Source organism: Megalops cyprinoides, chromosome 20 (assembly GCF_013368585.1).
Source record: "Megalops cyprinoides isolate fMegCyp1 chromosome 20, fMegCyp1.pri, whole genome shotgun sequence".
In the NCBI taxonomy this organism is placed as follows: Eukaryota; Metazoa; Chordata; class Actinopteri; order Elopiformes; family Megalopidae; genus Megalops; species Megalops cyprinoides.
Genome location: NC_050602.1, coordinates 9,642,002 through 9,669,269, shown reverse-complemented (window position 1 = coordinate 9,669,269; position 27,268 = coordinate 9,642,002). Strand labels below are relative to the sequence as shown.

The following is a 27,268-nucleotide window of genomic DNA, read 5'->3' as shown; positions in this document are numbered from 1 at the left end:
GCTCAGTTATCCCAGTTATAACTAAGTCAACAGCTGGTATTTGCTGGTTCGCCGGCCATGGCTACGGCGGGGAAAATACGAAGGCAGACGAAAAATACAATCGAGGTAGGCTGCACAAGTCATCTAGGTAGAATATGCAAACCCAGTTTGGTAAAGTTACATATCCTAAGTTGTTACTGTAATATGGCATCTAGTGGGTTGTTACAGGAAAGGGCAATAACAGGATGTTTATAATAAACTGTCATGCAACAATATCCCTAGATACAGTATTAGATTAGTGAGTGTATGTGTGTGTGTGTGTGTGTGCTGGTTGGATAGCTAGCTGACTTTGAATAAAACGCACATTCCAATCACCTTCTTTGTATTCCCAGTGGACAAGCTTGTTTCAGAATGAAGTGGACACACAAGAGCATTCTCTGGTCTTCGTGAAGCGAATGATGGCCCTGGCGGTGTCCTCCATCACCTACCTGAGAGGAATATTTCCAGAGGACGCCTACAGATCACGCTATCTGGAAGGTGTGGTAGAAGAAGATGACTGTCTCTGCGGCCTGGTTGGCTTACCTGTAAATTCTTGCCATATAGCTACAAGCAGTCCAACAGCACTTCTCTTTGAATTTAACCATCAAATGAACTTGGTGTGAAGATGACCTAAAATATCCAATGTAAAACCGACACAGTTGATTAAACAGGACAGAAGTTTAAATATGGTTCAGACTCAGTTTGATTGATAGTGTATGTATAGTGCAAAACATTCAAAAGGTGTGCACTTGCTGGTTTATGTAAAGTGATGACAGTTGTTTGAAATCTGTGTGTGTGTGTGTGTGTGTGTGTTTATTTCCAGATTTGTGTATTAAACTTTTAAGAGAGGATAGCTCATTTCCTGGAGCTTCCAAAATTGTGAAATGGTGGGTATTCAGCTAAGTAAGTTCACAAACATTACTGTAAACCTGTAGCATGCACTTTGTGATTAGGAATGTGTTAATATTTTAAAATGTTCATATTTTACCTTTCTAGGATGATGGGGTGTTTCCATGCTTTAGAGAAAGGATATGTAAGTAGTTAAACATTTTTAAGAATAATTTTTCTGAAAATAATTTCATGAAAAAGGCTGCATTAATATTAAATGTGATTTCTTCCAGTTCCTACCTTTTAATTACTTTAAAATCTCTCAACAGCTACAGATAGTGTTCATTGGGGTGAGTGTTAAAGAAATAAGTGTTTATCAGAATATCTCTTCATATGAAGAATTTGCACATACAAGTGAATATTCGTAATATACATTGTGGTTTATGAAATTATTCAAATTCCAGGTGCACACCGATCCAGATGAGCCAAATGTAAGATTCATTTCCAAAATATTTAGCTTTTTTTTACGCTGTTGGTGGTGATTGTCGGAATGCTTAGAAATGTTTTTGTTTTTTTTTTGTTTTTCTTTTTTTCCAGCGAATCATTGAGTCATACCAGTTTAGATTCAAATACACGGCAGAGGGACCGCAGATGGAAGTGTTGAGGTAAAAGTGGTATTGTCTTCAAGTCAGCGTGTTGCATGTGCTACAGCGGCAGCCTCCTTACGTAGAGTTTCCTCCTGTACTCCCGTTTGTGTGAATTTTAGGAACCAGACTGTTGAGACGCGGATAACGATGGAGGACACGAAGAAAGCATCGATCCTCCTGATCCGAAAGCTGTTTCTGCTCATGCAGAATCTGGACGCCCTTCCCCCTGACGTCTCCCTTACAATGAAACTCTATTACTACGACAGTGGTAAAAACAGCTTTTAATAATGTTAACATCAGATTCATTTATTTCAATAATAAATATGATAATCAATAATCACATTTATTTCATGTCATTAGTCTGATGAAGAATCTGATCACTCCATTATAACTGAATGGAAAATACACTATATGGACAAAAATATTTGGCCACACCTGTTTTTCAGGGTTTGGGCTAGACCCCTTATCTCCAGTGAAGGGCAATCTTAATGCTTCAGCATACCAAGATATTTTGAACAATGCTACAGAATGAATGGACACAAATTCCCACAGAAACACTCCAAAGTCTTGTGGAAAGCCTTCCAAGAAGAGTGGAAGCTGTTATAGCTGCAAAAGGGGGACCAACTCCATATTAAAGTATATGTATTTGAATATAATGTCATTACAATGTAATGCTCAGATGTCCGAATACTTTTGTCCATATAGCGTATATTTAAATGGGATTCTAACAAAGCTGATGAACATTGTGTAAAGTAGCACTACAAATGCGTGTGAGGAATGTGTGATCCACGCTTCTCCCTGGCCAGTGACACCTCCAGACTACGAGCCCCCGGGCTTCAGGCCAGGCGTGTGTGACACCCTGTGGTTCGAGGGGACAGCGGTCCATTTTAAGGTGGGGGACGTGCAGACCCCCTTTCACGCCATGAAGGTGCAGGTGGCAGCGGAGCAGGACCGAGTGGCCAAACTGCAGCAGGGGAACCACGTGCGGGACAGCACTCAGAGCTCGGCCCAGAGGGAGCCTCCGAGGCTACCACACAGACCAGCGGTGCGGATCAGCCTATCCCCTGCACGTTCTCTAAGACAGTGTTTCTCAACCCTCTCCTGGAGGACCCCCTGCCCTGCATGTTTTGGATCTCTCCCTGCTCCAACACAGCCGATTCAAATGATCAACTCGTTATGAACTCCTGAAGCTGCTTAGTAACAAACTGATCATTTGAATCGGCTGTGTTGGAGCAGGGAGAGATCTAAAACATGCAGGGCAGGGGGTCCTCCAGGAGAGGGTTGAGAAACACTGCTCTAAGAGACACACACGCTAATACGTGAGCTGTGACAACATCAGCGCTCTTGCTTTTACTTTATATATTACACATTGTTTATTGCATTTGGGTGGCCAAATCAGTAGCCCAAATGCCCATAACTACCTCAGCTCCATACATTACCAAACGTCTGATTCAAAGCCATGGGTACCTCGTTTTTAGTGCAGATAATACAGAGAGGACATGTGTGGGGGTTTGCACTTTGAAGCATGGGCTTTTCCTAAAATGAAACCATAGCTCTGTAGCTCTTAGGTTTGTGAGTTTTGTTGCAGTCACTTGCTTTGTTCATCTCAATTCATCCTCATAACCTTCATTCATCTCCCTTGGCTCACAGGTCTATGTTTAGTCACAGGTGCATGTTTTTGCTCACAGATTTTTGTCACTTTTGTACAGTATTCTCATATTTCCCCATTAGCAGGAATTCAAGAGCATATCCCCTCAAAATAGCAAGTGTCACCTGTACATTTGATATTTTATATATTATTTTAGCATTTTTGTCTTGTAAATAAACAGGATTCAAACTGATTTGTATGAATCCACAAAAATTTGAATGTGTTCACTATTAAGTAAGAGACAAATCATCTAAGAAAATGCAGCTCAACTTCCTTTTAGCTCAAAGCTAAACTTCCTTTATTGTTTGTATGGACAGGGCATTGATGCATGCAAGAATGAGGGCCTACCATCGGAGGATGGTAATATTGTTTGGTTGTAAATATATTTCATTTTTACAGTGTTTTCATAAAATGTGTGGCAAGTTCTTTTTTTAACTCTACAAATGAAGTGACTGAAATGAATCTGCATAGCTTATAGCAAGTCTGCATGTGGGCCTTTTTTTAAATAGCATGGACAGCAACCCTTCTAAAGACTAAAATGATCCCCAGAATCAGCACTAGAGATGCAAATCGAGTTCATCAAAAGTCAGTATGAATAAATGATCGTGAAATTTGAATTTTACATGTGCACATTTTACTTCCACAGAGTCTGCACAGTTCAAGACACCAAAGAGAGCAAGAGCAAAGGTATTTATGAAACAACTGCACCTTTCAACTTAGCTGCTTTTACAGTGTAGAGTTTCATTAAAATTTCCAGAAGAAACTTCCCTTATCCCAGGAATAAATATCCAAAATGTTACATTGCTTCAAACTGGTGTGTTCCTTTCACGGACTCGTCTAGCATAATTAGCTAACTCCTGTAGGTAGCAAGCCAGCTGTACTGACAGTAGCAGAGCCTCTGTTTGAAATGTCAGAGAGCTCCCCCTGCAGTGATAAGTGGCCTTAGGTGAATAAGTGAAATTACTGAAAGAAAAGAAAGGCTCATATTTTTATTGTGTGATTATTAGTGCATTGATTTAGCAACAGTTTGAGATGTACAGTTAGCTAAATATTGCTTTTATGTGTCAATAAATTGCATAAATGCATGGGAATAGAAATCGAAATGTAATCCTTAAAATTTACTATTTGGGTCTGTTTTTATACAGGGGAAGACGCGGCTCTCTAAATGTGCTAAGCGCAAACGGAAGAGAGAAGAATGAAGATATTTTTAGATATGACACAGTGTTAAATGGGACAGTGAAATGCTTTGCAAGTATGAGTTGGAGTTTTTTTTAATCAAAGCAATTCTAAAATGTAAGTCAGGTAAATCAATTGGTCAGTTCAACAATGCTGACTAAGTTACAGAAATGAGTGTCACTGAGTATAATTGAAATGTTTCTTGAGATGTTAAAAGTAGTTGGGAGCTGAAATGGCGTCTGTTATTCTGTTTAATTTGATTTTCACCTTTCCTGTTTGAGATCACAAAATGAATATAATTGTAAGATTCATCTGTTGAATACCACTTACACATATTTCATAAGCTGATTCTGGGTGACGAAAGCATAAACTTTGAAATTCCTCATTCTACGATCCAGGTGTAGCTGGCATATGTGTACATCTAAACTTGGTTTGCATAGAAATGTGGAACTGGTAAGAGTACGAGTGGAGGTACTTGAATAAAAGGTAGTGAAAGTAACAAGCACAGGTCTTTATCAAGGTGTTTGTTAGTGTTGGACCGTTTATTATACATTACATCTATTATTTTACATATTTTTAATATAGGTAGCTCTGCAGGGTAGAGGGTAGATATTGTGGGGTAGTAATACCTGGTACTTCTGGAGGGACAGGGGTAGGTATGGTGGGGAGTTTATGCAACAAAGGTTTGGGCATTTATTTAAAGTAGATGGCTAATGGTGTAATTAAGTACATTTCTATGGTGGTGCAACTTATGCAAGATTGAGAGACTTCAGAAGGCAGTTAAGGCATGAGATAACATAACATTGCATTGGACCATTTGCACTTCATTCCTTACCTTCTTCCTTTTGATTCATCTCATTCATCATAATTTTCCTAGAGCATTACACCATTGCAAACAATCCTGTTTGCCTAAATAAGCTGTCACCTGCTCTTGTTCAGTTTGTGTGAGGTAATGAAGCCCCAGTTGTGCAATGTGAATCTTAATTTTAATGCCAATAAATTTAATGGCAGACAGTTTTTTGCAAGTGTTTATGTTGACTTTTTAACCGGAGAATACATTGTGCAGTTGAGTAAATTGTAAAGTAAAAGTGAGTGTTTTGTATACTGAAGGTGTTTTATGGAGACTACACTTCACAAAGATATGGAATGTATACTCAACATCAGATGTATTATTCAACTCGCTGGGAAAAAAACTGTAGGAGCCATAGTGTTGTAGGAGCCATAGAAATTTAGACACTAACAAATGTAAAATTGATAAATTGATTGTGTTACAGAGAATGTCATTGTCATTATGTACACATCTGCAAACAATATGAATTTGCTATCTGCAATGCTATTAAGATTGAAGCCAATACATATATTTTGGTTATTCCATCTTTATGTTCCGATTTCATCAGGTGCACTTGGTTTAAGGGGCTGTTGATTAGGCAACCCCGGCATCATTTTTTGTAGGACATTTTTAGGGGATTTTACCAAACTGCACTGGAGACGATTGTATACACAATTGTATAATTCACTTTTTTTTTTTTTTTACTAATTGTATATGATTTTAAGAGTAAATAGTAGCATGACTGTACACTTATGGTTGTTTACAGTAGTGAAATTGACAGCTATGTATTATTATAAGCAAGATCAACCACTATGCAAGATTCTAACAGTTTATGTTTTTTTTTTTTCTTCTTTTCTTAAAGTCTGAAGTGATTGCCCCATTTTAAGGCTAATATGATGCTATCTAACCTCAGCCCTAACATTTTAACGATTTTATTTAAATCAGTTTCCGCGATGAGACACATGCTTTTATTTTGAAACGTTTGTCCCTGTTGGTAACCTGGAAGTAGTTACGTTTTTATTGCTCGTGGTAATGACCTTCTAAGATAGAACGAAGACAGCTAGCAAGCGACTTATATATCCAAAACTAAATTTAATATGCTGAAAATATAATGTAGCTAGCTTGCAGCAGTTCTCCGTGTGAAACCGAGACATAAAAATAGGTATTAAAACGTGTAATACTGATGTTGGTTTTACATAGTTTTATAGGTTTGCTAACATTAGCTAGCGACAGCTTTGGAGCTACAGTTCGATGTGAAAACATGTGGAAACATATCTAGACAGTTGAATTATTTAGTTTGCTAGTTAGCTTGTTATTTGATCAGCAGGATAAATGCTTTAGCTAGCTTGTGAGTGACCTTTACGTCTTCATCAGTTTGTCGTTCGAAAGATGGAAATAGCTGACATTTAGAAATAAGATGCCTGTGATTATAAGCGACATTCATTTTTGAACGTTTTTAAAGTTTTACTTCTTTTGTTTCGTCCTAGTTTTAAAAAATATGATTCGCTTCATTATGAAAAGGCACATCATGAATTCGTTCATGGTAAGATACATTTGAACTGTTTCTGGCTGGTGCATATTAACACTATTGCATGCTGTTTTTTGGTTTCTGTATGACCTTTTCACTGTACATTTTGTGGCATGTTAAAGAATGATAATCGATTTTCATAATGGCCTATTACATTTTCGTCTAAAGGTGGAAGTGGGTCATAATCAGTTGAGGGAACACCTTGGCTAATATGATTGGATTCCAAATAAATCCAGCTGCATTCCATGTGAAATGTTGGCAACTTGTTGGCATGACCTCTGTAATTGCTTGACACGTATTTAATTTTTTATTTAGCTTCAGTACATGATTCTCTCTTATGTTAGCGGTTTTGTAGGCTACATGGTGCTTGACATAAATTCTTAAACTGCAAGACCATAAAACTAACTGGGCGCACTAAGCTTTAATGACATTTTATGGGATTTACAACATTATTTTTGATTTGATGAATTAGTAATCCTTCTGATGTTTGAATTCCCACATGACAAACGTATGTATCAACTTATGAGAAAGTTTGAGTCAAGTTGGCACCATTGCACACGGAATGACCATAATAGAATTCTTGCATAGTACAGATTCTGGACTTTGGAGCAATTCTAGATACCTCTGGATCTGGATTTCTAGGGTCAGCCATGGCGATCTCTGCAGCAGGCGTCCAGAACGTTGGCCTGCCCAGTCAGGCCGGGTCCCTGTACCAGAGGCACCGTTTCCACGCTCCCTGGAGCCTTCTCCCGGCTGCTCTCCCCGAGACCAATGGCAGGCTGCCCGCTGGGAGCGCGGCCTTTTCACTGCTCCCCCCGGCTCCTGCAGAAGAAGCGGCGGCAGCCTGAGGAGCCGGAGCCGCGGGAGCTGGACCTGGTGCGCTACGACATGAAGCACCTGACCAAGGGCCCCAAGCCCGCCCTCTACCTGGGCCTCTCCGGGCTCATACCCTTCGTGACGGCCCCGCTCGTCATGGCGGTGACCGAGCTGTACCTCCCCGACATCGCCTACGCCCAGGTGGCCTACGGGGCCTCCATCGTGTCCTTCCTGGGCGGGGCCCGCTGGGGCTTCGCCCTTCCCGAGGGCAGCCCCGCCAAGCCCGACTGGCTGAACCTGGCCAACAGCGTGGTGCCCTCCCTCGTGGCCTGGCTGGCGCTGCTGTTCCGGGACAGCATCACCGAGGCGGCCATGACGGTCATCGTAGGCCTGGGCATCTCTCTCCACTATGACCTGTCCCTGCTGCCCGGCTACCCGAGCTGGTTCAAAGCCCTGAGGACGGTCCTAACTGTGGTGGCCGTGTTCTCCCTCGTGGCCACTCTACTCCTGAAGGACATCTACCCAGAGAAGAAGCTGCGCTTCGGTGATTGACTGATAACGCCTATGACAACAGAGCTCTCAAGGCAAATAAAATGTTAAAACACCGAACACACCTCGTTGACAAGTGCATTGTTTTTGCACACTTGCATAAACAGTACCGTTTTGCACTTCTGTCATTTGAGACATGCATAGATGATTTATACTGTTTTGTTTTGTCTTTAAGAATATTTTTGGTGGCTGTCTCTTGTTTTAACAACATGATTTCATGCTAGTGCTGAGGAGGTCACATGGCTGTGATGAGGTTAAATTGTACCTTAAGGCAGGGACACGGCAGCAATGGTAGAGCATGAACAGCTGGAAGTGTTATAGGTTGGAAGATTTATTCAGGGTATCTCTGTTACAGAATTTCATAAAAGAGGATCCTCAGTGGTAACTGTGTGTTGTCAAAGTCAGTGGCAGTTAAAAGGCAGTGCTGGTATGGCATTCATTACAACACTTTGTCATAAATGCACTGGTCCTTATTTGCTTGTGTTGTGCTCTGGCTCACTTGTAAGTTGCTTTGGATAAAAGCGTCTGCCAAATGAATAAATGTAGGTAGTGAGCTCTGATCTTAAAGCTCCTTATGTACAGCTGCATTAGCCTGTGGAATCCTTCAGGCAAACCATACCATGGTGAAGCACCTCTATACTTCATAATTATATCCTTCATTTTGGTGTTTTTTTCGTGCAGAAGACTAGCTCTCACACTCACACACACACACACACACACACACACCATTCCTTCTGACATGCTCTCCCTTTGAAAAAGTGGTCTTCAGAAGGAGGCAGCTGGAATTTGTGGTCAAGTCTGAAGTGATCTGCCGTGAGCAGAGGGGTTAGTGAGGTTTTACAGGTTTACTTCTGTAATGTGATAGAATTGCGAGCTTTTCAGTTATTGTATTTTCTTCATGCTCTTTGCCCTTTCTCTCCCAACCTGAGCTCCTCCAGTTGTACCATCTCTTCCCACAACCCCTCTGCTTCCACAGGAGTGCTGAGCTGAGACGAGTGCAATCCTCCAATCCGTAACTAGAAGATATTTTTCACACTACAGCTCCCACAGTGCACCACAGCGGGGCAGACACACAATGCAGACAGGCTTAGGCAACTTCTCCCAGGCTCCGTTGCCCATTGCTAGTTTTTCTGCCTTTGTCCAAAGTGCTATCTTTGAATTTAATTCTACATAAGTGTGGGTGTATTCCTACCCCACTGCCACTGTACTGTTTTTTGGGGTTTTTTTGGGTGGGGGGGGGGGGGGGGGGGTTCAGCCCATATACCCATGTCTGGAGTGGGCCATAACCACATTTAACAATTCAGAAATGGAAAACCAAAGCAAATTCTCAGGACTCCCAGTTTATTCAAGACTTCACTCTGCTACTGCTACCATCATAAACTTGGAGGCTCACAGATCTGATTCAGAAACATCGTAAACAAAAACTTTACTACTGAATGCTAAAAAAGTGCTGGTGACTGTAAACCTCCACGTCCAAGTGGCTTGAGTGTCTAAGGAGCATCATTCAGTCTGTTACAATCAAAACATTTGCGCAGACAAAATAAAAGACTGTACAAGAGATGTAAGGATTTCAGTACCTGAAAACCACATATCTGAGATGCAGTGATGGTTTGAAAAGTATTTAGTTAAGCCATTTAAAATGTCAAAGATTATGTGGTTAATCTTCAACAAAACAGTTGCCTACTACCTCAAAAATAATTAAGTGTGAATACATAAATCACACCATCTCTGTGAATGCAAGGACGATGTCATCATCAACATCCATCAACAGCACGATATTGGTAATTTTGTTGATTTCAGGGCTCACCAGAAGAGTGGAAATATTGGACCAAACAGAAAAGCATCACTCATCACTCAAAAGCATTTTTATTCCTTCCTCTTGACAGGTGAAGACCCCTGTCTATCTGAAGCATCCTATGAATGAATAATAAATCTGTACCTTTGACATGACTTTACCCTTCTTTGGTCGCACAGACTCCAGCCTGGCTACTCCTGCTCCCTGTACAAGTAACACTGCCTCTGCCACCCTAAAAACTGATTCCCTAACAAAGACTACTGCCATGACAATAGTCTTTCAAATCTGATCCAAATGAAGTAAACATAGTCGCTCACAGGGAGAAGGGCTGACCTGTCCATTCTGCGTCCAAAATTAAAATGCTGACCTTTCGTGGGGAGCCTTGGTAAGTTTTGGACTGACTCTGATTTTAGCCAGTGTAACCTGGAATGTAACAGATGTTTCTGCTTATTAAAAAGGAATGCTATTTTGCAAGCCATTAGGTATTACCAGTTGAATACCAGTCCAGTTACCCGAATACAGACACAGCTGCTAACATCTACACCATATTCATTCATGCATGTAGCTTGCAGAATGTTCAGAATATTACTTTACAGATACAGATTGACTGGGGTGATGTTGCCTTGCCTTCTTACTGTACATTTTTGGACTTGCCACTCCTCCTTGGTTTTAATGTTAAATTCACTTTTTCATTTTTCCTCTCCATTCTACTCACGTACTTATGAAGAGTAACCACACTTTTCATCCCACTGCAACAACCTCAGCACCAAAGCATGAGTGCAGGATAAGGCATGCGCAATCCTCAGATACACGAAACAATGCCACTGTTTTTCCACACTACAAGTCCCAGAGTGCACCAGAAGGCAGAGCAACAACTGTGTGACAAGCCTGTCCTGGATCACTTACTCTATCGTCATCCATATCCTCAGTAGAAGGAAGCTGTCGGTTCCTGCTCATTAAACATTTTGTTCTCAATATCCCAGGATCACTGGGAAATTTGTCTGTCACCTTCAGAACAGCCAACTATAGCATTTTTGTCTTTCAGGTGTATAAAACATCAGATTTAACCAACACCCAGATGTAGAAACACTGTGAGCAGCCTATTAATGCTGGCAGGATGGTGCTGAAGGGACTATTGTCAGCTAAACTAACACTGGTTAGCAGGCTTTGCCATAACTATGCCAAAAATATCTGCACATCCACTTAAAGCAAAACCAACAATGTACACTTCTGTAAGATATGGTCAAACAGCTAGCCATATGCTGCTGTACTAGCTGTATGCTAGCTTGCTAACACCACTGCTGTCCAGCTGGCTGCACCACTGGCTCAGTGGTCCTGGAAAAACAAGGAACAAGCCCAATAGAAACAGGAACAGGTGTAGCTTCACTCCAAGAGCTCTAATTTCCTATATTCTACTATGTTCCAAGAGAAGCTCAGAATGATAAATGTACATTTGTGTTGCTTGGCATTTGTTTCAGTTGTCATTCACAATTTAAATGTTGGGCCCAGCTACAGAAATGATGAAGTATTTGGCTAGCTACTTGTTTGCTTTTAGTTTACTGCCTTTTCTATTAGCCAGAGCATAGTCCAAATAGTGCGCTATTGTTTTCAAAGACAGCAGACTTTTTTTCTTACCAGCTGACTTTGCAATGAATATACAGGAGCACTGTAGACCCCGACTGTTTATTTGATCTTCTATGCTTTCTATATTGAGAAATGCTAACAGAATTTTAACAGAGTTTTCCCTGCTCTTAAAGTAAATAATCCATACTATTCATTGATAACATCGTGGTGAAGACCACAATGTCATTATTGAAAACAGTGGACTTAAAGATGTCAATTGCCATGTAATACCACTGCAGTGGTACAGTATGGCAATAAAGCATGTACAGAATTAAGTATTAGTTTTCTTTATGTTTTCTTTATGTAACTGTAAAATACATGAAAAAGCACAGCTCTAATACCATTCCTTGTTCTCTGAAACCCTGTTAAAATCACTTGATCTGCACAGCAGAGGTGATATTAAATGGGTACACGATACCTGTTCTTTTCGCCACAGTTTTTCAGCTGTACGTTTAGCTGGCTGAAATGTTGTGTACCGAGACTGGATTATTTCCTTTACCAGGAGTTTAATCATGACTGACCGTTTTACTATACTGAAGACTGATTTTTCTTGATCCTGACATATTTCCTGTAATTGGCTCAATCAATCCATCTTATCTCAGCAAATGGTGATTGTTGAATAAATAAATTTACCCATGCTGCCCCTGTGCTGTGCTCCAGACCGGCTGGCACGTTAGTGAGGAGTGATCGCTGCCAGTGTCACCATGGTTATGCAGGTCCTAGCTGTAAGTTTCGCTTGGTTTCACGACTGAGGCTGGTTTTAGGGGGGAACACTACAGCCACAGCTGCTCTTCGACTTTCGGCCGGGGGGGTTTCTCAGAGCACGGCCACGCCCCCGTCGCAGCGGCTGGTGATCATGTTGCCGATCTCGGTCCAGCTGTCCAGGTGCGGGTCGTAGATCTCCACCGAGTCCACGGTCACCGGCGCCGAGAAGTCCCGGCTGGAGGCCCGGCCGCCCACCGCGTAAAGGAGGCCGTTGACGGCAGACACTGACACCCCAGCACGCGCTACCGCCATGGGCGCCACCTCCACCCACTTCTCCTACACAGAAAGGCAGAGACAGCGCACACCACCACGGTTAGGCAGTCAGCAGATGTCCACACAAACAGATCCCCCATAATTCATACATGACATCACTATACCCCAAGCAAACTCTTTCCTTTCTTCATTCTTGCACAATACACCTGGAGGTATTACAGGACACCCTTTTCTTTCTTTATTTTTCCAGTTGTCCGCATTATAGAATAGTAGTAAAGGCATCAAAACTGTAATAACACAAATGGAGTTAAGCAGTGCCCAAAAACAAGTGTTATAAACAAACTGAAACTCTTATATTTTGGATTCTTCAAAATAGCCAAAAAATATTTTTTAAAATTTTAAAAAAATTTTGGAAAAAAAAATCATCCATAGACATCAACTTTATCTCAACTATTTATTTGGCTAAGAAACAAATTTCAAGCATTTAAGAATAAGTCTTTAGATCAAAATGTCTTTGAATGCATGCTTCCCATTATCTTAATCAGATGTGTCCAAACTTTTGACTAGTACTATATAACACCTCCTGGTATTATCAAAGCCAACAACACAGCTGGTGTTCTCCTGGGGGTACAGTGTCTGGCCTAAGAATGGAAACCTGTATGAAAGCATGTATATCTACAATGTTCCATCTTCACCCACTCCTCCCGTGTGGCTGTGCCTTTGCCTCGTGGATACACTTATGTTCTATTGTGCTGGAAGTTGCTCTGGATAACAGCGTTTGCTAAATGAATGTAATGTAGCGTACTGGTTCCGCGACCCTCTGCCCCTCCTCTACTGCGGGGCCGGCCCTGCAGGGGCTCACCTCCTCGGGGCAGTACTTCTCCACCGTCTCCAGGGAGCCCAGGGCCTCGTTCCAGCCCCCCACCGCGTAGATGCAGTTGTTCAGGCTGGCCACGCCCACGTAGGCCCGGCGCGTGACCATGACGGGCAGCGCGGTCCAGCGGCGGGAGATGGGGTCGTACATCTCCGCCGAGCGCAGCTCCATGCCCTCGTCGCTGATCCCGCCGATCACGTAGATGAACCCTGGCGGACGCACACAGCCACGTGACACGGCAATTCACCAATACACCCCTGAAACAGAGCCCACCTGCGACCATTCAATTACGGCCCCTGCGCATCTGTGACCATTCCTTTATGACTGCTGCACCACTTGTTCAGCCCCACCACAGGGGCAGCAGTGTAGCACAGTGGTAAGGAGCAGGACTCGTAACCGAAAGGCTGCTGGTTCGATTCCCTGCTGGGGCACTGCTGTTGTAACCTTAGGCAAGGTGCTTAACCCAGAATTGCCTCAGTAAATATCCAGCTGTATAAATGGGTAACCTATGTAAGTCACTCTGGATAAGAGTGTCTGCTAAACACCAGTAATGTAATGTTCGTATCATACCCTCAGCTGAATTGACTCTGGGGTGGGCCTGTGGGATTTCTATGGATCTCTGCCCTAGTAGTGTAAACTTCCAAATAGAAACCAAACTGGGAGAGGAGCAGGTGGCAGGGGAAAATGCCACTCACTCACTCATTTCACCGAGACTTCTGCGTTTAAACTGACTTTAAACAGTGTGGACAGCATGCTGGAGTGCAAGTAACTGATCTTTACCCTGTAGCTCACAGCAGCCAAAGTAGTAGCGAGGAACTGCCATACTTCCAATAATCTCCCATTTATTCTCCGCTGGATCGTATCGCTCCATGGTCTTCCCAATCTCTGATCCAATCCAGCCTCCTGCAAAAAAACACACATGTGTCCAGCATCAACACGCACCAGGCCGACAGTACTTCATTTTTCTTTCAGCTTTGACCTTGACAGCTGGTAGAAGCTTTTAAGCTGCAACAAAAACGGAAGCTATGGCTTCACACCCAATCACGGTTTGAGTTTGTTACCCAGCGCATAGAGGGCCCCATGGCAGGAACACACGCCCACCCCGCAACGTGGGAAATTGAGGGAGGCCACGGCTGCCCACTGCTTGGTCACCGGATCGTAGCGCTCGGTGCAGTCAAATATCATGGAGTCTTTCTCCCCTGGAAAAGCCAGAAACACACAGCATTATATCTCAAATGCGATTCTTATAAAGGCACAAGAAAGTCTGTTAATACCCCTCAAACACACAGACACAGACACACACACACACACACACACACACACACACACACACACACACACACACACACACACACAGACACGCACCTCCCACCACGTAGATCATGCCCTCCAGGACGGCCACGCCAAGCCCGCTGCGTGCCTGGTGAAGGGATGACACCGTGGTCCAGTACTGGCTGAAGGAGTCGAAGCGCTCCACGCAGCTCAGAGCCCGGCTGTCGCTCCAGCGCCCCCCCTGCAGGCGGGTGTAGCCCCCTACAACACAGGGCACAGTGCTGTCAGACAGACAGCGAGGGCCTCCAAAGGCAAGCTGCCAGCTCAGCTACGTGCTCAGCAAAAGGCTGGAGAGTTTAACTCCCTATAGGCACCGATGTCATAAAATGGCACCTGAGCTGCTTCAAGAATTACCCAGCACTTTTACAGAATATGTACATTTAAAACATGTAGGTGCTCTGAATTAAATAAATACAATAATTACCCAGCTGTTTTATTGAATATGCTAAAAGAAAACTATTTACGTGCTTGGAATTCAAAAAACAGAGTAAATATTCAGCTGTTTAAATGGGTATGTTAAATTCAAACAATTTAGGCTTTTGGAATTAAAAAAAACAGTAAATATTCAGCTGTCTAAACAGTCCAAACACTGGACATGCTGCTTATGATTTATACTGCAATATTCCTAGAAATATCATAAATAATCATGAAAATTCATCATTGTGTAGGAATTTTGTGACATGAGTCAAAGGCATGAGTATTTTAGAAAAGCATCTAGATATAGGGACGCCCCAGCTTCCAGGATGTCACACACTACTTTTTTTACTTTTTAGTGAGGAACAGTTCAGAGTTTAGAGACTGTTAACCACTGTAGGTTCTTAAATATTCCTGTAGTATGTATAGATATCTACATTCGTTGGGGTATTATCATTGTTAGATCAACTTATCAATTGCTATTGCATGGCCAGCTAGACTGCTATATATTAGCTACATCAAAAAATAGCAAACAAAATGGATGAAGCACTAGAAGCAGTTGCAATAAAGCTTTTGAACAAGCACAAGCAAAGAAGGAGATAAAAAGGACAGGCAGCTGTCTCTGGAGCCAACAGTGGGTACAACAGCATCTGGACCATGAAGCTCATCATAACCTCTGAAGGTAGTTGGCTGAGAGGGTCAGTCTTGTCTTTGTGACTAGACTCAAAGTTCTGTTAACTGAATTCTGGACACACCAACAGCATATGTACTAGGATGCAGTGGTTCACACCAATTCAGTTTTCCTTTGGAAGCATCTCATTGACTGCTTGCCGTTTGATCTGACCTGCCTCTTACAGTGAACTATAATTGCATGCATACTGCCCTACAAATGTCTGTGTTCATTAATTACCATCTCTCATTTTCTATGGACTGAAACACCGCATTCTAACTCTCAGCCCCTGTGGTGTATCTCACAATGACATCACAGTCGCACAGAACTGCAGTCATGCATACTGTGGAGCCATGTGGTCACAGTTGCCATGGAAACAGTTGCTGAGATAAATACAGACTATATTTACCTATAGCATAAAGATATTTCCTTGCCTTTCTTCTGGGCCGAGTCTTGCCCGGCTGCAACAGGCTGAAAATCTTATTCTCTTTAGGGCACTTGGTGACCTCAGTGTACTCCTTCAGTAAAGTCTGCAGCGCCACCCGCAGGCTAAAGTCAGAAATGCCTGGTGACACAAAAAAAGACACCCAATACATCAATCACAGCTGTTTTTACACCAACTACAAATTACATCAATTTTTAATTACATTTCATTTAGAGAATTAAATTTGCTGATCAGCAGTTTTTTTGTGCAGTTGACACAACTCACTTGTCTTTCATATATTAACTTCTCCTTCATAATTTTGTTAGGGAACATCATAAGAATCACACACCCAAACCAACCAGCCAAATGAGTCATAGGGTGAGGCTTCGCCCCTTAAACGACAGGCTTGCAGCCTACTAAAAACGTACAGAGTGACACTGAATAACGATATCTGAAGTGGATTTCAGCTGATTTGGCAGACTGCATTGGGTAGTGGCATATTGCATTTAGATTCTGAATTTCTCAACCCAGAGACTACTCTGTAGTGTGAGGGGCGAGTCCCGTACCCTCGATGTACTTGAAGAGCCGCTGTGGGGACAGCAGTGGGAAGCGCACTGGGTCCAGCACCTCAACCACGTGCTTCTTCCGCTTGGCTACATCATGCAGCACCCAGTCCATGGCAGCTGTGAACACCTGGTACTCATCCTCAATCCTCAGCTCCTCGCTCCGCAACAGCTTCACCAGCTGGTCCTTTGACAGGCCCAAGAACTCCTCCGCCACGCACACCTGACATGAACAGGAAGAGCTGCTCTTTACTGTGGGGTAGGGTACACTGAATTAGCAGGGGCACTGACAAATTCATATTTAGTATGGGATTATGTCTTGTACATACATTCTGACTTTTAGCCATTATTTATTTAGTTTTCTTTGATAGCTATATTACAAAGTTGTTACATGTATACTAGGATTCTTACTGTGATTCTCATCATTCACACACTGAGATTGCACACAAGCCTACCCATAGCCTGAGCTGTGTTTTATGTTGAGGTGCTCTTACAAGCAGCTCTGAGTTTGGAGGAAAAATTCTGTCTTAAAAAATTTCCTACACAGACAAGTACTTCCCACAATATTTCAGTTGTGTTTGTGAACATCTTTTTAAACTCATTACTCAAACCTTTTTTGGAACAACACATGTTTTTGTTCATTACAAAATGAGAATGACTCTACAACCGTAACAAGACATTTTTTTGATGTGGAGGTGAAATGAGACAACATATAACTTCCTACATTTGTTTAACAGGCAAATATCTGATCTGATTAAAAAAATACATCCTTATTAGCTAGAGTTTAAGAATAGCACCCACATTGACTGAGGCGGTTTGGAGAGAGGCTTCTGTATTACGGACATTTGTCTGTGACTGCTTTGCAACCTCACCTCCAGGAAGTGGACGTAGATGTAATTCTCAGTGAACTCCAGCATGTCCATACAGGCGATCTGCTCCAGGAACTGATAGATGCCCACACAGTTGCAGGGGTCCATCTGGGCCTTGAGAAACTCGCAGCAGATGGTGACCACCTCATTCAGCTGCAGCATGTCCGCTGCCACAATCAGTTCCTGCACGTTGTCAACTGTCACGTCAATCATACCTGCGGGACATTCACAGGTGCACAAAACCGGGCTCTCAGTTACTCTGCAGTGAAAGAGGAGGTATTCAGTAATTTGACATCAGACCCTGCATCTTCACAACCACTGCTTGCTCAACCAACCTGTGTAAATAAATTCTAATAACATTTCGAAGACCTCAGCCTCCACCCCCAGAATCTGGACCTCTTCCTTGTTGACTTCGCTCATGCCGCCGGAGAACAGCGCGGAGAAGTAGGGGCTGCTGGCCGCCAGGACGAGCCTGTGGACGCTGAACACACGACCCCCGACCCGCAGCTGCACGTCGCAGAAGTCCGTCCGCAGCCGCATCTTGTTCATCTGCGCCAGGATGAGTCTCGCGTAGCGATCTGCGGTGTAGTGCGCCGCTTCGGAACAGACGGCCGCAGCCGCGCTTTCGCCTGTGTTTGGTGCCTTCGGCTGCCCCATCGCGGCCATGGTGGCACAGTTTGAGTGACAGAGGCCGAGCGAGTCCTTATTTACTCAGAGCACACATTTCACCTGCGAAGCTCACCGTCTATCACCGGGATACAAAGCAGATTAACATTTTTAATCAGTAAACTGTTTTAGCATATTAGACCCCTTGTGATATGTAATTAGAAAACAATTTCTCTAATAGGTGTACTTTTCAGTGCTTTCAAACCATCTCCTAAAAAATAAATGGACAATACATAACTAATGACCAGATGTGAGGAAGTGCTAGTTAGATAACGAGCTAACTTAAGTAGCCAATACTAGATAACTAGCTAACACGCAGCAGATGTTACGTAAATACACATCATTAAGATACAAAGTAAATACACAAATAAAACTCAGTAAGATAAATGTTAATTGCAACACACCTTACATATCGAAATATTCCACCACGTAGTTATATCTGCTAGCTAGCATAGCTGTGTCATAATCGCTATATAGAGCATAACTTGCAAAGTGTGTCATGCTAGCCACTTCATTAGCTACCCTTATTCCTAGAGCACACGCATTAATAAAATGATCGATCTGTCAGGCTAGATACATAGCTACTTAGCCAGAAATCAAAGAGGCACACTGCAAAAGGGCGTGGTATTTACCGCATCTGAAATGATACACTAACCTGCGCTGCATCAATCAGACCATAGGGATGTAAGGAAGCGACTTCCGTGTCGCCATTTGTTCGTGTTTCATCTACTCGCCCTTGGGCAACAATAGGCATCACTAAACGATCATCGATCGCCGGCGTACTGTAGAAGGCTAAAGTGGTAGTGACATGTATTAACTAGAAGGATCTATCCCAGTAAGGGCTCACGGGTATTATACCGTATTTAATTACCTTCAGACTACGCATCAGTCCACCGACAAAACCCACTGGTCGCTTTTACTTGTGCACTTTAAGTGCAACCGTAAGAAACCATTTCAAAGGCTACTTACATCATATAAAGAAAATCTCATTTTCATTGCAAAATAATCTACTAGATAGATTTCTTTATTGTCATTGCACAGAGTACAACGAAACTGGGTAGCAATCCTGACGTACTGAACCTTATACTAACCGATTACAGAAAACCATGCCTTTCACAAGCTAATGTAACAAACTAAAATGACAGCGGTCAGGAAAACACAAATTCTTCCCTGGAGGTAGGTGATATAGTTAGCAAGCTAGTCAGCCTTACTGGGGGGCAAAGGGATGATGTTAAATGTGGCTGGCTAGCCAGCAGGGTTGTCGTTCCCATCTCTTACCTGCGATCACAGAACAATCGATGTTTAAAACTGAATTCCAATAATGATTGAGAGATGTGTAAAGCTGGCTAGCAGACAAAACTGGCTATATCACCTTGCCCCACTGATCCCTCTGAAAGAGGTCCAGCTGTTAACATTTGGCATACCAAACACCCATCTTTTGTTTCATGCCATGTGTGTGATTGCATAATCTACTGTCTGCCTAACCAAGGGAGGGGAAAGGCAGAAAATAAGTAATACTTACATTGCCAGGCATATTTAACTGAAAATAAAGCTAGTGGGTCATCAACAGATGCAGGAGGAAGCCATTAAACTGGTGGAAAATACATTCAGACATTGTGCCATGTCTAAAAGACAATAAATGGGTGAATAGCAAGTGACCAGACAGCATGACATTTTTCCTTTAGACATCCCACCATCCTCTCCATCCTCTCCATTATTCAATGTTTTCTTCACTTTGGGACCCCTGACACTTGTTTTTGTGTATTTTCTCCTAAAACTCCAGCTCCAACTTGACATACCAGCACTCCCCAAACACATGGTCTCTGGTCTCAGGGTCTCCACATCCGCTTGGGCAGCCCACTGCTTGAGAGCCTGGGTCTCTCTCTAACTGGCAATCTCTGCGCAGCCAGCGAAGGTACTGTATGTCTTCTTCAAAAACCTGATTGTAAAATCCTCCAGTGTACCCACTCCCTGCTCTGTTTGGGTGAAGTCTTTATTGAACAGTCCTTCATTGTTCTGAAGGTACTCATTGAACATTTACCGCTGATGTATTTTTAGCAACATGGATATCTTTTGATAATGCCAGGATGCATTTTCAGCTGTGAGTCTGTTAGTGTTTTTTGACTTGAGAAACCTGAGAGACCTATGAGTTGGTAGCTGATATCATGAGCTGTGGACCACCTCATAACCATGACTCCACACAAAACTCTGCCACAGCCCACCACAAAGTCAAGAACAAGATAAGCAGAAGTGGTAATACCACAATCTTTATTGACAGTTCAGAAAATGCTATGCCCTGATTGTTCGGACTAATGCCTTTGACCTTTCTTCTCCCAGAACAGTTTTCCAAAACCTCCAAATCCCTCTCAGCGCAAGAGTGGCCCCTATAGGTAAGAATAGAGCTTGTCTGCATATAGTATGAATCACTTTGATGCACCCCCTTTTGGCTTAGGTATTACATACTTTGTACTTAGTGTTCCACTATACATGGTATGACAGAATCAAGTAAACTTCCCCCAATCGTAACCTCATCTGAGGTTATACTCCTTGCCCTCACACCTATTGGAGAGTAGAATCAGAGTGCAAAAGCCCTGCCTGGACGTGGCTACGCCCCACTCTCTGACTATGACCTCAAATCAGATGCAGCGAGCTGCTGAATTTAAGAATATTACCTCAGTGGAGGAAACAACACTAAAAAGAGCTCCCTCAGAAATGGCAAGTGAAAAGAGTCAATCAACAGACAGGACCAAACAAAAAATGATAAAGACTTGTATTTTGAAAATTTTGATTAAAAATGTTCAGGAACTAAAGTGAAGAAATACAACCTAGAAAATTTTTAAAAGGGGTAGTTGATTGGACTGTGTTGGGATGGTACTTTACACAAGGGTAGCATGCTGGGGGCGTGGTTTTCCCAGTAGGGCAAGAGGAAAGAGAGAGACAGAGGGAACTGCATGAGAGACAGCTACAAAAGCAAGAGAAAACCCTCCAGCATACATGCATACACTCCAAGGCTTTTAAGCAAGACATCCACAGTCAAAATCCCAAAAAGCAAAAATGTACAAAATGACTCTACTGCATACAAAAAGTCCTTTTCCCAGTGTCCTGAGTGGCTCAGTTGGAGGTGTTTGCTTTATGCGCAGGGTAAGCCCTTGGCCCAGGTTTTCCCTAACAACACAGCAGTGGAAAAAAATCAATGTGTCCTTTGGTCTCGTTTCTCTGTCAATCCAGGCTTCTCTACCAGCAGCTGTAATTTAAGGTGGGAGAGAAGAGCAGACACACAGCAAGAGTATAACACTTGTCAGAGCACTTCACAGTGCCATTAATTTATCTTCACTTCCACCATTCAGTTCGTGTCCTCATTCTCTGTTCGTTTTCTTAAAATACCTGTTAGTTCTTCCACAGTTAGTTTTACCACAAACACAGCCAATTTCAGCATGCACCATTTACGTCAGATACACTGTCACTTTTCTTTTCACTGTCAGATCACCATTTACGTTTTAATAGCATCAGCTGGTGTTAAGACAGCAATAAATGACATCTTAGTGTATGTTTTTTTTTTGACATTTCGTGAATCATGTAAACAGAAATGTGAGCATTGTGTTATGTCACAGTAAAGAAACATTTAGTGGAAGAATATCTTTTGTGGAATTGCTCATGTATTTACATTACCTATACCATACACATACGAAAATTATCTATCAATTCAATTGAATCTACTTTCCAGATTTGTATAGGGTTAAGCCGCCATATATGATGGCCTGTCGATACAATGTTGTCATTTTTATAAATGCTTGCATATATCAACGACTAAATGTCATAGAAATGTCTTCCCAAAAAGTAAAACAGTCATCCAAATGCTTAATAAAAATGACTTACCACTAATGTGTAATGTATCTGTTAAGTGAAGCTCTGTTTTATTAATATTAACAACTATTTACAACGGCATTGTTGTATACCATTTATGCGTGTTAAGACATTAGCAAATCGATCAGTTAATGGGTTACTTAAATCCAGTATTAGTCATTCGCAATAGCATTAAGCTTTCTTTACTAAAATACCTCGTCATTAATACATGCCACTGCAGTCATTAATTCATATTTATTTAAGGGAACTTAACAAGAAGTGTTGCTGAGAGAAGATTAAGATCTAGAAAGAAAATAACTTGCCTGTGTACTGCATTTTGTGTCTGTCTTGCATCTTGTTTAAAAAAATACTCATATACTCATGCATGCAAAAGAGTTTATTTTAAACACAATTCTGCTTTCAGTTCCTCCCATTAAGTTCCTTCTAAGAAACAAGGTTGTTCATATTCTAGAAATTGGTCAAATCTTTGGTTTCACTTCCCTCTTTGAAATATATTTTGAGGCTAAACCAGTTCTTTGCCACAGCAAAACTGGAATAAGTACAGTTTAGTGAAAAAACATAGTCTGTGCAGTTGACTGGCTCAATCTGCAAGGTGGTGCCTAAGCTCTAGGGCTTAGGTTCAAAAATGGCGATGTTAATTGATAATGACCGGGAGCCCATAGCAGCGCAACAAAGTGGGTAGGCCAGCCAGGGTTTCCTTGCCGCACCACCCTTCAGCTCCCGATACTTTGTCGGGCCCCTGCAAGTTGCTGGGATGAGTTGTCCCAATGAGTGCCCATTTTACTGTGATGCACTGTATGACTGATGTGCAAAAAATGCTTGGTTGCATGTAAGAGTATAACAGGATTGCCTTCATCTGTCTTCAGTGCTCCTGCAAGTGTGCAGAGTTTGTCACTATAAGACGAGCCTAATGTACAACTGGAGATTCCGGAACACAGCTGCATAAAGAAAAAACATAATCATACAAGGATTTTTCATTCATACAAGTGGATTGCCTCATATGTCATGGCAGTGAATTACAAGCAAATTTAAGTTACAAGCAAAGTTACTTAAGTTGAGCTTATTTTTTTGTTTTCAGTTCACATATGACTGAGATCAAGGCAAAGTTTTATTACTGAATTTGTCAGAATTAATGAGAATTCATTTGAAAATTTATTATCAAATGAAGGGTATCAGCCCGATCTGAAGAGTGTAGTCCTTTGATTCTTGTTTTACAGGTTGGACAATAATGTGCAACACCTAATGGTCTCTAACAAGAATTGTGATGATAATAACACTTTATATGAAGGTTATATGAAGGTTATTTACCCCTTTTATCCCGCAATGGTACATATGTGAATCCAGAGAAACAATGAACACCCACACTGTGTTTTCACTCCAAAATGTGTTTAATGAATTAAAAAAAATTCAGTCACATTGGTCTTCATCTGGTCTGGTACACAGAAATTCAAAACTATTAGAAAACAACAATGTCTCTAACATAACATTTCTGCTTAAGAGAATCTGAACTCATGTGACTCTATCCCTTGCAGAGGACACATTTACAAAGCAAAGTTCTTGGCATACTTTGTCGTTATTACACATTGTCAACTCTGTTCTTCAGATACCCCCTGCCAGATTGGGATTCTTGCTTCAAAGAAAAAGTTAATTCACCAATGCACAACATGATCTCAGCTACAATATGGACAGAAGAGTAAGCAGCCCAAATACCTGACAATCTTATCATTGTTACTCGTCTGCTGAGTTTGAAACCTTCTTGGAGACTGGCACTGGTTGTGTTTATCGGGTTAACAACTGTCTGGGCTGATTTTCTGGAATATTCTAGAAAGCATTGAGCATATATAGCAATTATTCAGTTTTCTTTGTTTTTAGATTGTGGCAAAAGTTTGCATTGCATCAGCTTATGTGGACTTCTCATCTCATGTACCTCCTCCAGCAGGTGCAAGTTTGGCTCTTAGCCTGTCCCAGAACATTACATGCTGATCTGGGTCCTGTGGCCAGTCTAGGTTGGTCTGGGTCTTCACCAGTTTTGCCATCCTAATCCTATATTCAGTTTCTTTTGTTTTAGTTTATGCCAAAACCAAGATAACGTGATGAAAACAGGACAGTATTTTAGACCTCTGCACACTGCTGGAAATACCCATTGATGAAAACACAGTTCCTGTCTCCAAATGCATTGTGATTTCATTGGGCCAGCTTATGTGGTCTTATCATCTCATGCAGCTCCTCCAGGAGCAAGTTTGGCTCTAAGCCTGTCCCAGAACATTACACGCTGATCTGGGTCCTGTGGCCAGTCTAGGTAGGTCCGGGTCTTCACCAGTCTTGCCATCCTATGGTGGGCTGACAGCTGGAAAGGGGGAATTTTCTCCAGGAAGACCAGGATCAAAATGTCCTTGCGTTCCACCAGCAGGCGGTAGGTGGCCAGCCTCAGCTCCAGGGAGCACCAGTTGCTGTGGAGGTAGTGTCGGCTGACCAGGCACAGGGTCCTGCGGCTGCTGTAGAGGCTGTTTGTGATGTTGTCCACAATGTCTTTCCCCAGCTGGAAATCTCGATTGTGCAGGCAGAGGCGCAGGAAAGGGGGGCCTCGCTCCTCCAGGTTGGGCAGCAGCTCCTCAAACACCCAACGCTCATCCTTCCCACAGTAGGATACGAAAGCGTCATAGCGGTACTGTGTCCCAGCTCCACGATGGAAAGCCTCATCCAGCCAGCCACGGGCGATATAAAAGAGAGCAAGGAGGTACGCACTGGCCAGGCGGTGAACCAGCACAACCAGGATGAAAAAGAACAGCCCAAACGTGGAAGACACAAACAGTACAAACTCCAGTTCAGTGAAGCAGTTGTGTTGAACATATCTAACAAAGTTCAAGTCATTATTGTCGCTTTTACATATCAGTTCATCCATTGAAGGGACCATTGTAACGTCTCTTTTCCTCTGTTCTTTTGCCCATTGAATGAGCCAAGCATTGTCACAATGGCAATACAGTTTTGAATCATAAAAGTACAGATACTTTAGCTGCATTGTGTGTTCAATAAAGCTTTCCATCATGTTGAAAGTATTTTCAATATGTAAAAATAACTTAGTCAATGATTTGAGGTCTTTCGTCAGTCCTCCCTCCAAGGAATCAATTCGACAGTCATACAAGCGTAGCTCTTCCAACTTACTCAGGTTGTGAAACATGACATGAAGGTTGGGTTGACGATTGAAGTCAATCTGGCTCAATATCAATCTCCTCAGGTAGACAAGGTGGTTAAGTTTACTTAAGTCTGAAAAATTAGCCCTAAAACTGGAAAAATATTCAAAGTCTTCAACAAACTTTAAGTATTTGCCCATGAAAGAAGATCCACAAAGTAATTGACCAGTCTGAGCATAAACTTTGGTAATGGATTCAAAAAATGGTCTTTCACAATCCTCAAAGGAAACTGTCTTCCCCGTTATGCTGAGGGTGAGGTTTGCTTGTGGTTTGCTGTCACTGCCAATAATTACATGGAGAGGCCACATTCCAGAACTGATATTTAAATTTGTTAATCCACTTGGAATGCTGTTGAATAGGTAAGTTAAATTCAGTTCTACCTTTGATTGATAATCTTTGGGTTGTAAGCCTCCCAAAGAGAGTTGTTGAAGGGACACTAGATGTGTGAAGGAAAGTTCTTCAATATGGGTCAAGGGATTTTCTTCAATTATAAGACATTTTAAGTCATACAATTCTGAAAAAAAATGACTTTGAATGTGTGAAATCTTATTGCTTTTGAGGTTTAAGACTTGCAATTTTTGCAATCCTTGAAAAGCAAAATTGTCAATCTTGCTAATGTAGTTTTGAGACAAATCTAAGTATTCAAGATTTTGTAAGCAATAAAAATGTCTTGCTGTGATACAGCTTATTTGACAGAATTTTAAAACCATTTTGGTTAATGACATTATGGGGTCAGACTGATATTTGCAAAGTAAGTTGAATTCAGGAGTATTCAAGTTGTTATTTTTTACGCATAATGATGTGAGGTTCTTTAATACATGAATAAAATTTAAATCTAGAACTGCTCCGTCACCATATAACACCATGCCTTTGAGTCCTACACAGTTTTTAACACTATAAACTGAGTAGCTAATAATTGTTTCATATTGCAAGGAAAGATATTCAATGGAGAATGTCAACACTATTTTACATAGTTTTCCCAAATCAACTTCTGCAGTTGTGGAATATGTAAAGGCAAAGACTCTTCTTAAACCAGACATAGGGAGCTGACTTAGCACCAATTTTCTGTCATTTATCAAGAGGAATGTTAAATTTCTAAGATATTTCAAAGCATCCTTCTCAATAAAGTTTATGTTGCCCAAATATAAAGAAATATTTTGACTAAAAAAATCAGGCAGCTTACCAACTGTAATATTGAGAGATGAACAGTTTCTATGTTTCAAAATTTGTGTTTCAGTTCCAATATGAAGTTTCCTCAGTGGTGTGACATTTATTACCCTACAGAGTACATCTGTTATTTCTTGCATGCCAGAGTCAAAAATGGCAAATTCTTCTATCTGTGGAGCTTCACTGAAGACCACTGGTTTTATTGCAGAAATTCTGTACTTATATAACTGTAATACTCTCAGGTTGGGTAGGTCACTGAATGTATGTTGCTTGATAGAAATATCAGAACAGACAGGAGCATCATGTGACAGTAACTGTAGACACTGCAGGTTTGTCAGCCCTTGAAAAGTTCCTGGAAGAATTTCCGTAAGGCAGGCAGAAATGGCCAGGTTCTCCAAATTGTGAAATGCAGAAAATGTATTTGGTGACAGTCGGCCGATAAACGTCTGTCGTGCGTAGATCACAATAGACTGAAGATGTGCTGGAAGCCCAGCGAGATCCTTCTTGAAATCTGTGATGTCTTCACATTCTGCAGTATATTTTGTTGGTTTACAATCCCAGTTCGCATAAATGTTCACTTCAGATCCATCAATGATTTTACATTTCTTAGACATCCAACCCCAAATGCGAAGACTCCAAAGAAGCCCCAGTCCAAGCCACGAGCTGATGAGCCTCATCTTTCCTGTGTGATGTTTTCTTGCAGAGATGTTCTCAGGGTGTGACTATGTCTATCAGCTAAAGGTTGGGTTCCTTCAGAAAGTACCACCTCATTCTCCTGCAAATGGGAAACTGACAAGTA

The 27,268-nt window shown here is 41.9% G+C and overlaps 4 protein-coding genes across 5 annotated transcripts; 2 read left to right on the top strand and 2 right to left on the bottom strand.

Moving 5' to 3' along the window:
• The first annotated feature begins 57 nt into the window (after positions 1-57).
• On the top strand, positions 58-4,340 carry zte38 (zebrafish testis-expressed 38). Its single transcript, XM_036554909.1, has 12 exons — positions 58-105; positions 372-516; positions 842-905; positions 1,015-1,051; positions 1,176-1,196; positions 1,311-1,337; positions 1,444-1,511; positions 1,613-1,761; positions 2,300-2,538; positions 3,459-3,501; positions 3,788-3,828; positions 4,287-4,340. Exons 1-12 carry the CDS (start codon positions 58-60, stop codon positions 4,338-4,340), a joined length of 936 nt encoding a protein of 311 aa, XP_036410802.1.
• A 2,981-nt stretch (positions 4,341-7,321) lies between these two features.
• tmem69 (transmembrane protein 69) lies at positions 7,322-8,527 on the top strand. The gene has a single exon (XM_036554795.1). The coding sequence runs from the start codon at positions 7,446-7,448 to the stop codon at positions 8,040-8,042; it is 597 nt and encodes a 198-aa protein (XP_036410688.1). The 5' UTR covers positions 7,322-7,445; the 3' UTR covers positions 8,043-8,527.
• Positions 8,528-11,893: 3,366 nt separating this feature from the next.
• On the bottom strand, positions 11,894-18,972 carry LOC118795892 (intracisternal A particle-promoted polypeptide). Of its 2 annotated transcripts, none has more exons than XM_036554672.1 (10): positions 18,903-18,972; positions 17,917-18,326; positions 17,585-17,796; positions 16,716-16,935; positions 16,135-16,290; positions 14,675-14,842; positions 14,371-14,508; positions 14,090-14,212; positions 13,298-13,518; positions 11,894-12,498 (listed from the first exon to the last, which is right to left on the bottom strand). In XM_036554672.1, the coding sequence occupies exons 2-10, from the start codon at positions 18,245-18,247 to the stop codon at positions 12,274-12,276; spliced, it is 1,794 nt and encodes a 597-aa protein (XP_036410565.1). In that variant the 5' UTR covers positions 18,248-18,326; positions 18,903-18,972; the 3' UTR covers positions 11,894-12,273. The 2 variants fall into 2 exon arrangements, with proteins under 2 accessions (XP_036410565.1, XP_036410566.1); XM_036554673.1 differs by lacking the exon at positions 18,903-18,972 and adding an exon at positions 18,652-18,707.
• Positions 18,973-24,326: 5,354 nt separating this feature from the next.
• Positions 24,327-26,012, bottom strand: LOC118796075 (toll-like receptor 13). Its single transcript, XM_036554908.1, has 2 exons — positions 25,548-26,012; positions 24,327-25,298 (listed from the first exon to the last, which is right to left on the bottom strand). The coding sequence occupies exons 1-2, from the start codon at positions 26,010-26,012 to the stop codon at positions 24,327-24,329; spliced, it is 1,437 nt and encodes a 478-aa protein (XP_036410801.1).
• Positions 26,013-27,268: the final 1,256 nt, after the last annotated feature.

What these genes read in the sequence shown, in the direction of transcription:
- LOC118795892 (XM_036554672.1), bottom strand. Translation starts at nt 18,247, where the DNA reads ATGGCCGCGATGGGGCAGCCGAAGGCACCAAACACAGGCGAAAGCGCG. An exon ending in ATTAGAATTTATTTACACAG is followed by an intron (nt 17,797 to 17,916) that starts GTTGGTTGAGCA and finishes AATGTCCCGCAG; the next exon opens with GTATGATTGACGTGACAGTT. An exon ending in CATGATCTACGTGGTGGGAG is followed by an intron (nt 14,509 to 14,674) that starts GTGCGTGTCTGT and finishes TGGCTTTTCCAG; the next exon opens with GGGAGAAAGACTCCATGATA.
- tmem69 (XM_036554795.1), top strand. Translation starts at nt 7,446, where the DNA reads ATGGCAGGCTGCCCGCTGGGAGCGCGGCCTTTTCACTGCTCCCCCCGG.
- LOC118796075 (XM_036554908.1), bottom strand. Translation starts at nt 26,012, where the DNA reads ATGGTTTTAAAATTCTGTCAAATAAGCTGTATCACAGCAAGACATTTT. An exon ending in AAGCAAACCTCACCCTCAGC is followed by an intron (nt 25,299 to 25,547) that starts ATAACGGGGAAG and finishes CGTCAACCCAAC; the next exon opens with CTTCATGTCATGTTTCACAA.
- zte38 (XM_036554909.1), top strand. Translation starts at nt 58, where the DNA reads ATGGCTACGGCGGGGAAAATACGAAGGCAGACGAAAAATACAATCGAG. An exon ending in TACAGATAGTGTTCATTGGG is followed by an intron (nt 1,197 to 1,310) that starts GTGAGTGTTAAA and finishes TTCAAATTCCAG; the next exon opens with GTGCACACCGATCCAGATGA. An exon ending in ACTCTATTACTACGACAGTG is followed by an intron (nt 1,762 to 2,299) that starts GTAAAAACAGCT and finishes CTCCCTGGCCAG; the next exon opens with TGACACCTCCAGACTACGAG.